This window comes from Lepisosteus oculatus, chromosome 6 (genome assembly GCF_040954835.1).
Source record: "Lepisosteus oculatus isolate fLepOcu1 chromosome 6, fLepOcu1.hap2, whole genome shotgun sequence".
In the NCBI taxonomy this organism is placed as follows: Eukaryota; Metazoa; Chordata; class Actinopteri; order Semionotiformes; family Lepisosteidae; genus Lepisosteus; species Lepisosteus oculatus.
This window is the reverse complement of record NC_090701.1, coordinates 42,423,238-42,433,575: the sequence shown is the minus strand read 5'-3', so window position 1 is coordinate 42,433,575 and position 10,338 is coordinate 42,423,238. Positions and strand designations below refer to the sequence as shown.

Sequence of the window (10,338 nt, the reverse complement as noted above, 5' to 3'; positions counted from 1 at the left end):
GCACAGTGTCACTATACCACACCTCCCACAGCACAGTGTCACTATACCACACCTCCCACAGCACAGAGCCACTATACCACACCTCCCACAGCACAGAGCTACTATACCACACCTCTTACAGCACAGAGCTACTATACCACTCCTCCCACAGCACAGAGCCTCTATACCACACCTCCCACAGCACAGAGCCACTATACCACACCTCCCACAGCACAGAGCCACTATACCACACCTCTTACAGCACAGAGCCACTATACCACACCTCCCACAGCACAGAGCCACTATACCACTCCTTCCACAGCACAGAGCCACTATACCACTCCTCCCACAGCACAGAGCTACTATACCACACCTCCCACAGCACAGAGCCACTATACCACACCTCTTACAGCACAGAGCTACTATACCACTCCTCCCACAGCACAGAGCTACTATACCACACCTCCCACAGCACAGAGCTACTATACCACACCTCCCACAGCACAGAGCCACTATACCACACCTCTTACAGCACAGAGCCACTATACCACACCTCCCACAGCACAGAGCCACTATACCACTCCTTCCACAGCACAGAGCCACTATACCACTCCTCCCACAGCACAGAGCTACTATACCACACCTCCCACAGCACAGAGCCACTATACCACACCTCTTACAGCACAGAGCCACTATACCACTCCTCCCACAGCACAGAGCCACTATACCACACCTCTTACAGCACAGAGCCACTATACCACACCTCCCACAGCACAGAGCCACTATACCACTCCTTCCACAGCACAGAGCCACTATACCACACCTCCCACAGCACAGAGCTACTATACCACACCTCCCACAGCACAGAGCTACTATACCACTCCTCCCACAGCACAGAGCCACTATACCACACCTCTTACAGCACAGAGCCACTATACCACTCCTCCCACAGCACAGAGCTACTATACCACTCCTCCCACCCCACAGGGTCACTATACCACACCTCTTACAGCACAGAGCTACTATACCACACCTCCCACAGCACAGAGCCACTATACCACACCTCCCACAGAACAGACTACTATGCCACTCCTTCCACAGCTGTGCCTTGGTCACTCCAGTTGCTCAGAAGAAGCTAGAGAAACTGAGCAGCACGATTCTCTTCACATCTGCTCCAGTGGATGGATCATATAAGATGCAGTCTTGTTGTTCCTTTAGAATGATGTAGCTGGCTTTGCTTCCGATCTCTTGTTCAGACATTACTCTTAAGAATAAAGAAAGATGATTTTGTCATCCTTATTTTGACATTCTCACTTTTCTTGCCTGCCCATGTTGCAGTGGATTTACCAATAATCCATTTTCTTTGATACTCTACACTAGCTGTAATCTTTTAGAGTAGTGAATTGTACTGTAACTCCACAGAGCACAGAGGCTGTCTCTTCCTTGCAGTAGTGCGCTGTGTATCTTTCTGCAGAACAGAAACAGTCCCTGGAGTCATGAAGGTACACTCGGTGTTTAAGAGAGGCAGGGTGGTTTTGGGGGTTCGGTGTGCTGTCGGGGTGTTAAAGAGAGGGGAGGATTGTGGGGTTCGGTGTGCTGTGGGGTGTTAAAGAGAGGGGAGCAGTGTGGGGTTCAGTGTGCTGTCGGGGTGTTAAAGAGAGGGGAGCAGGTCTGTGGGGTTCGGTGTGCTGTCGGGGTGTTAAAGAGAGGGGAGCAGGTCTGTGGGGTTCGGTGTGCTGTGGGGTGTTAAAGAGAGGGGAGCAGTGTGGGGTTCAGTGTGCTGTCGGGGTGTTAAAGAGAGGGGAGCAGGTCTGTGGGGTTTGGTGTGCTGTCGGGGTGTTAAAGAGAGGGGAGCAGGTCTGTGGGGTTTGGTGTGCTGTCGGGGTGTTAAAGAGAGGGGAGCAGGTCTGTGGGGTTCAGTGTGCTGTCGGGGTGTTAAAGAGAGGGAAGCAGGTCTGTGGGGTTCGGTGTGTTGTCAAGGTGTTAAGAAAAGGGAGCAGTGTGGGGTTCAGTGTGTTGTCGGGGTGTTAAAGAGAGGGGAACAGTGTGGGGTTCAGTGTGCTGTGCCTGCTCTCTAAAACACTACACTCCATTATATTATATTGTGATTCACACAAGATGCTCTTCCAGCCTGAGGAGTGAATTAAACAATGAACTAGACACAGGTTCTGAGCCATACACAGGTGAAGTTTTTCTTTAGGTCTTTTCCAGCTGATTATACAGGATGTGCAGTTACCAACAAGACACCCCAGAGCCTGGTTCCAAGCATTACCATTACACAGCTAATTAAATAATGAACCCAGCTGCCGTCCTGGGAATGTAGCTGAACACCAGGGGGCTCGAGCACCAGAGGACAGCAGGCTTGGTTGCCAAGCGGTGGAAAGCGACGGCTTCTTTAATGTGATTCCATGACAGCGCTGGAGAGCGGGGAAACAAAAAGTCAGGGGTACCCAGCTCTGATCCTGGGGTCTCCTGTGTCCTCCGGTTTTCACTCCCAGTCCCGTTAGTGAGACTGCAGTTTTTTTCGTTCAAGGCGATGTTTTTAAGTTTGCTTTCAGCTGAAGAAACAGGGCACCTTAAGCCTCGTCCTGGAGGGTCGGCGTGTCTGCATGTTTTCTAGGTCTTTTCAAAGCAGCAGCAGGGGAAGAGCTGGCAGGAGCTGTTGAACCAGTTCAGTCAGCTCTGTCAAAACAATAACAAGGAACGGGCTTCTAATTGGCATCACCCCTGTGCCAAATATTGAGTGCTATTCTTATCCAGTAGCAGTCCAAAAAAAAGCAAAGCTGACACCAATTTTGAACGAAACAAATAGCATGTTTAACGGAGACCAGCATGACGCACACACTGCCGTCACACTTCCGGATACAGACGGCTCACCAACATCACATGACGAGGGAAACCCCTCCCTACCCCGCCGCTCACCTATTCACGCTCCGACCGAGGGGGGCGGGGCCGGAGCTGGTCGAAGCCTTCGCGGGCGCCGCCATTTGCTCTTTCCCTCTTTCGTCCAGGCACCTCAGGAGGAGCGCCGGGTAAGTGCGGCTTGCCTCTGGCTTATGGGCGACTTTTTAAAACCGAATGGCTACCCTGCTCAGGCAAAACGGCCATAGCTGTGATTTCTTTCCTGCGTGGAGCCGCAAGCGAGCCGTGGTGGGGTGGGTGAGCGCCATGGTGCTGGGTGGTGGTAGGGGGGGACGCGTGTGTAGTGCCGAGGGGCGATGGAGTTCGTGTTTGTATCGGGGAGCGGAGCCAGGCGGTCCAGATATAGCCGCAGCGCTTCGGCGTGCACTTTCTGGGCGTGCTGTGGCCAAAACTGTCTGGGACTGGGTGGGGGAGGTGTTGTAATGAGCGAGGTGCCGTAGTTCTGTGTTTCCGGGGTTTCTCCGGGACAGAGGCACTAACTCCGGAGACACTCTGCCCCCCCATCCTCCTCCTACTCCTCCTCATCATCTTCCTCCTCAAATAACCCGGAGCGCACCTCCAGTCAGCCGCCATCGTGACCCGGCATGACCGGTCCATGTCCCCCATCCTCAACGGCGCGACCCCACTCTTGTCCAGTAGTCATCGCCAGACAGGGGTAGCCCGACGAGTGACTCGGACCCGTGTTTGTAGCTAACTACTGTACCTTAGGTCGGATAATTCTGTTTCATTTGGGAGCTGACATTTTAAAGATTGACTGCCCGCTGCTCTAAGCCCTGCATCGTTAGTACTTGTAAGCGAATCCACGCAATAAACTGCGCCTTCAGTAATACCGGAGTGAGTAACACTGGCGCAGATGAGTCGTTCTTGTGCACTTGACTGAACTGCCACTGATGGACTGTCGTGCGCATTCATGTCTGTTCATTACTGGGCTCTCCGGGCTACTATATTAATGTTTTTCACAGATCTTTCAATGTGCGTGATTGTTAACTAATGTCATAGAGAATTGTTATTGTACTGGAGTGTCCAGTCAGTGTGTCTGGACTGTATTAACCCCTCTCTCTCAGTGCAGTGTTCATGTCCTGTAGTGTCCAGTCAGTGTGTCTGGACTGTATTAACCCCTCTCTCTCAGTGCAGTGTTCATGTCCTGTAGTGTCCAGTCAGTGTGTCTGGACTGTATTAACCCCTCTCTCTCAGTGCAGTGTTAATGTCCTGGAGTGTCCAGTCAGTGTGTCTGGACTGTATTAACCCCTCTCTCTCAGTGCAGTGTTAATGTCCTGGAGTGTCCAGTCAGTGTGTCTGGACTGTATTAACCCCTCTCTCTCAGTGCAGTGTTCATGTCCTGGAGTGTCCAGTCAGTGTGTCTGGACTGTATTAACCCCTCTCTCTCAGTGCAGTGTTAATGTCCTGGAGTGTCCAGTCAGTGTGTCTGGACTGTATTAACCCCTCTCTCTCAGTGCAGTGTTAATGTCCTGGAGTGTCCAGTCAGTGTGTCTGGACTGTATTAACCCCTCTCTCTCAGTGCAGTGTTAATGTCCTGGAGTGTCCAGTCAGTGTGTCTGGACTGTATTAACCCCTCTCTCTCAGTGCAGTGTTAATGTCCTGGAGTGTCCAGTCAGTGTGTCTGGACTGTATTAACCCCTCTCCCTCAGTGCAGTGTTAATGTACTGTAGTGTCCAGTCAGTGTGTCTGGACTGTATTAACCCCTCTCTCTCAGTGCAGTGTTAATGTCCTGGAGTGTCCAGTCAGTGTGTCTGGACTGTATTAACCCCTCTTTCTCTTTCTCTCAGTACTGTGTCTTGCTGTCCAGTCAGTCATGGCCGAAGGAGAACCTCAGGTCCAGTTCAAGGTGAGTGCGCTCTCTCTGGTGTTCAGTCTGATCACCTGCAGGCTCATGTACTGTATACAGAGGACACAGGGTGTATACAGAGGCCTGTGACAGACTTTGGCCTGGGTTTGTAGTGTAGGATGTGGCTGAACCCTCATGTCTTCCACCTGCTATCCTGCAGAGCAGGTCTGCTGGGCAGGGGGCGGTGTGTGTCCTACAGGAGGGGACCCACCTGGCTGAGCAGCGCTCTGTCCTTGGTGCACAGTGGGAGTGGCAGTGTGCTTGTGCCACTCGTCCAGCTGTGGTCTGATCCTGCAGCAGGAGCCCCTGGAGCATCTCGCTCCCTCCCCTCCAGTTCAGAGTCAAAGGGCTTGGCTAGCCTGACCAAGGAGTTACAGTGTGGCCTAAACACAAACCGTCAACACGGCGCTTACAACAAGCAGTACAGTCATTCCGAGGAGCTGAGCTTTTACAATTAATATTTTCTTTCCCCTTCTCTCTCTCTCTCACCCCCCTCAGCTGGTGTTGGTAGGAGATGGAGGAACAGGAAAGACCACATTTGTGAAGAGACACCTGACAGGAGAGTTTGAGAAGAAATATGTCGGTAATCCCTGACGTGTTGCTAATGTACTGGAGTGTCCAGTCAGTGTGTCTGGACTGTATTAACCCCTCTCTCTCAGTGCAGTGTTAATGTCCTGTAGTGTCCAGTCAGTGTGTCTGGACTGTATTAACCCCTCTCTCTCAGTGCAGTGTTAATGTCCTGTAGTGTCCAGTCAGTGTGTCTGGACTGTATTAAGCCCTCTCTCTCAGTGCAGTGTTAATGTCCTGTAGTGTCCAGTCAGTGTGTCTGGACTGTATTAACCCCTCTCTCTCAGTGCAGTGTTAATGTCCTGGAGTGTCCAGTCAGTGTGTCTGGACTGTATTAACCCCTCTCTCTCAGTGCAGTGTTAATGTCCTGGAGTGTCCAGTCAGTGTGTCTGGACTGTATTAACCCCTCTCTCTCAGTGCAGTGTTAATGTCCTGTAGTGTCCAGTCAGTGTGTCTGGACTGTATTAACCCCTCTCTCTCAGTGCAGTGTTAATGTCCTGTAGTGTCCAGTCAGTGTGTCTGGACTGTATTAACCCCTCTCTCTCAGTGCAGTGTTAATGTCCTGTAGTTTCCAGTCAGTGTGTCTGGACTGTATTAACCCCTCTCTCTCAGTGCAGTGTTAATGTCCTGTTGTGTCCAGTCAGGGTGTCTAGACTGTATTAACCCCTCTCTCTCAGTGCAGTGTTAATGTACTGGAGTGTCCAGTCAGGGTGTCTGGACTGTATTAACCCCTCTCTCTCAGTGCAGTGTTAATGTACTGTAGTGTCCAGTCAGTGTGTCTGGACTGTATTAACCCATCTCTCTCTGTGCAGTGTTAATATACTGTAGTGTCCAGTCAGTGTGTCTGGACTGTATTGACCCCTCTCTCTCAGTGCAGTGTTAATGTCCTGTAGTGTCCAGTCAGCGTGTCTGGACTGTATTGACCCCTCTCTCTCAGTGCAGTGTTAATGTCCTGTAGTGTCCAGTCAGCGTGTCTGGACTGTATTAACCCCTCTCTCTCAGTGCAGTGTTAATGTCCTGTAGTGTCCAGTCAGTGTGTCTGGACTGTATTAACCCCTCTCTGTCTGTCTTTCTCTCAGCCACCCTGGGTGTTGAGGTTCACCCCCTGGTCTTCCACACTAACAGGGGTGCCATCAAATTTAATGTATGGGACACAGCGGGCCAGGAGAAGTTCGGTGGCCTCAGAGATGGCTACTATATCCAAGGTACCTTGTCTGTCCACCTCTGGCCTTTATTCCAGTTTTAACCCACCTACACTGAAGTCTTATTGAGGGTCTGTTGGGTGTCATGCTCCCTTCTGTACAATGTGAGTCTGTGGATTGTGATGATAGTAACTGCAGTGCACCATGACTTGCATATGTCTCAGTGCTACTGTAAAGCATGTTTGGGCAGAGCTCTTTCTCTCTGCGGTTATAGTGTACTGTAGTGTCCAGTCTCTCTGTACTCTCTCTCGCAGCTCAGTGTGCCATCATCATGTTTGACGTGACCTCTCGGGTGACCTATAAGAACGTCCCTAACTGGCACCGGGACCTGGTGCGTGTGTGTGAGAACATCCCCATCGTGCTGTGCGGTAATAAGGTGGACATCAAGGACAGGAAGGTCAAGGCCAAGAGCATCGTTTTCCACCGCAAGAAGAACCTGCAGGTAACCCTGACTGGGCAGTCTGTCTGCTCTGGCCACTGTCCATCCAGTCCAAGAATCTCATCCAGCGGCTACTGAAGGATACCAGGATATCTGCTTCTGCAGCTCGATCCACACTCCCACCACCCTTAGTGTAAAGAAGTGCCTCCAGTTCCCGGTTCTAACTGCAAATCCATGCGGTTTCCACTTGTGTCCTGTGGTTAGTGCTCCAGTGTTGACCGTGAAGGAGTACGCAGGCTTGACTTCTTTTCGAGTAACATCAGCGGGAGGGGATGCAATTCAACAGAGGCCCCCCTTTCAGTCGTGCGGCATGTGAGGGCTGAGCCTGTGAAAGCCCTCAGTGGACCGGAGACTGCAGGGAGAGGAGTCTGGGCTCGGCACACCTCTCCAGCACAACCCCACACCGTGACGCCCTTTACATCCCAAACTCTAATTGACACCCAGGGGCAAATGTGGCATTCCTAATGCTTCAGTAGTAAACCTAATAATGAACTAATTCCCATCATGTCTCTATGTGCAACCATTAGAGGCCTTATCAGCTGTCTAGGGCGGGTCAGCTGTCACTGCAGGCCTAAGTACAGCACTCCGGTCCGAAGAAGAGCCAGCCAGCCAGTGTGACCCCCGTACTGAGCCACGTAGCTCCCTGAGTAGCAGGACTGGGCTGCCAAGTGCTGTATTAACCCTAGAGAGCAATGCTCAGATCAGGGACTGAACCACGGCTTCAAAACGGCTGTATGAACCCCCACATCCCCCTCTCTCTTTCAGTACTATGACATCTCTGCAAAGAGTAACTACAATTTCGAGAAGCCCTTCCTCTGGCTGGCCCGGAAGCTGATCGGTGACCCCAATCTGGAGTTTGTTGCCATGCCAGCTCTGGCCCCCCCTGAGGTCTCGATGGACCCCTCTCTGGCGGCGCAGTACGAGCACGACCTCAAGGTACAGGCTGGACCAGCAACTCTACTGTGTCTCTCCTCCAGTCTCTGCTCACTCTGCTGTGGGCACTGTGGGGCTCACAGTGTTGTCAGTGAGAGCTGTGTCTCTCCTCCAGTCTCTGCTCACTCTGCTGTGGGCACTGTGGGGCTCACAGTGTTGTCAGCGAGAGCTGTGTCTCTCCTCCAGTCACTGCTCACTCTGCTGTGGGCACTGTGGGGCTCACAGTGTTGTCAGCAAGAGCTGTGTCTCTCCTCCAGTCACTGCTCACTCTGCTGTGGACACTGTGGGGCTCACAGTGTTGTCAGTGAGAGCTGTGTCACTCCTCCAGTCTCTGCTCACTCTGCTGTGGGCACTGTGGGGCTCACAGTGTTGTCAGCGAGAGCTGTGTCTCTCCTCCAGTCACTGCTCACTCTGCTGTGGACACTGTGGGACTCACAGTGTTGTCAGTGAGAGCTGCGTCACTCCTCCAGTGACACTGCTCGCTGCTCACTCTGCTGTGGGCACTGTGGGGCTCACAGTGTTGTCAGTGAGAGCTGTGTCTCTCCTCCAGTCTCTGCTCACTCTGCTGTGGACACTGTGGGACTCAGCTCTCAGGTTAGTGTCAGATGTCACCCACTGTGTTCCCCCTGATAGCTGGGCTTCTTTTCAGTTGGTGTGTGATGCCAGACTGCGAGCTCAGCACTGCTATGTGGACCAATACAGCCTTTCCAGAGCTAGTGATGGCCAGGAGTCCAGGCAGCCATGTTGGGCAGGTGTTTGCCGACATGCACACTGTGGTCAGATTTAAGTCACCCCCTACTTCTCCCACTTAGGGACTTAATTCCCAAAACAAGGCTCAGTCTGTCGGTGATGGTTCCAGCTGTGGAACGAGTTTGATCTATAGGTGCCCGTGTTTGAGAAAAGAGATTTTTAGTCAGTCTTTCCTAAGGACAGAACCTTATTTCCCGAGTCATTATGAGCCTAGTCATGTTGTCCTTTTGCTGTCGCGGGCCACAGGCCGTTCGGTTGGGGAAAGGCGGTACGAACCCCGGAATGAACCCTCTGGTACGCCAGAGCCCTGGGTATGGGAATTGGAAATCCAGCTCCCGTTGCTCAGCAGTTTGATCCGTTCCGAGTTTTAATGCTGACACCTGCTGGCTTTTGTACACACTGCATTGGTGAAATAGGCCAATGGAATAATATTTCCTGTTAAAGCAGAATAGCTCATATTAATGCGAGATACCCATCAGTGCTTAACTTGACGTGCAGTACAACATGATGCAGTTATGCGCTGGGTCCACTAGGTGTCAGCACTTGTTCACTGTGAGCTGCAGTTTTCCCACTGTGCATGCAGAGCGCTGGGGCACTCTTTCTCACTGGGCTGTGACACGTGTTTATTGTATCCTCTTAGGTGGCATCGGAAACAGCACTACCAGATGAGGAGGATGACCTCTAACCTGTGACCTTTGACCTCTCCAGAGGAAGCAGGAGATGTCTGGGAGTCACAGTGCTCTGGCTGCACTATTACCTTTACTGTAAAACCCAGTCTCAGATTATTTTGATTTTTTTTTTTACTTTTTTCATCTTGAAGAATGCAAGTTTGTTGAGAGAGTGCAGACAAGCAGTATGGTACAGGACAAACAGTGCTGTACAGACAATACAGTAAAGACAAATACTTCACAGGCTGTCGTGCTGGCAGCAGATTGCACACGGAGGAAGAGTGTGGATGCTGGGAGATACCGAAAAATGTTTAAAATATGGATGCACTTATTTGAAAAAAGTTTGAATAAAAACTGTCTAAATTTATGTTCTTGAATGTTTCCTGGTTTCTTCTGTCTAGTTAGATGAGTGTGGGTGAGTTAGATATCTAAAAATGTGACTTCCTGTTGGTGTTGGAGGTTCCCCCTCCCAAGACTAGTGGTCCTGGAGGATCAGTAAGTGGTTCTGTATCCTCTGGACCGTGATGCCCAGGCCAGTGTCCTAGTATGGTGACCAGAGATACTGTGTTGTGGGCTGCTGTTCTTCACTTTAATGTTAGATTGACTGGTCATTACAGACCCAGGACACTGTCAGTAAGAGTAGGGGTGATAACTGTTCTTGAACTGAGTGTCTTGGTCAGTGTGTGTATCTTTATAGACTTGAGAAACTGTTGTAACGTGATCTGTGAAGGAAGTGGTGAAGTCAAGAGCAACATTTTGATCTCTGAGTGAGATAGAGGCTGTTGTGAAAACTAAAAACTTCACCTACTAAAAACCTACCAAGCTGTCTCCAACCTGAACATTTTACAACAGTTTTCTGACTACTATTCTGATTCCACGCAATGATTGGTCTCCATATCTCTACAGATCACAGTATTAATATGTACCATATAGTCCAAAATAACCCTCTAACTATCCTCCAGACACACTGGACACTACAGTATGTTAATACGGTACAGACACTGGACACTTCAGTACATTTACACTGCACTG

The 10,338-nt window shown here is 50.9% G+C and overlaps 1 protein-coding gene across 1 annotated transcript; it reads left to right on the top strand.

Moving 5' to 3' along the window:
- The first annotated feature begins 2,932 nt into the window (after positions 1–2,932).
- On the top strand, positions 2,933–9,673 carry ran (RAN, member RAS oncogene family). The gene is made up of 7 exons (XM_069191370.1): positions 2,933–3,011; positions 4,689–4,747; positions 5,246–5,330; positions 6,394–6,519; positions 6,771–6,958; positions 7,721–7,891; positions 9,279–9,673. Exons 2-7 carry the CDS (start codon positions 4,715–4,717, stop codon positions 9,321–9,323), a joined length of 648 nt encoding a protein of 215 aa, XP_069047471.1. The 5' UTR covers positions 2,933–3,011; positions 4,689–4,714; the 3' UTR covers positions 9,324–9,673.
- Positions 9,674–10,338: the final 665 nt, after the last annotated feature.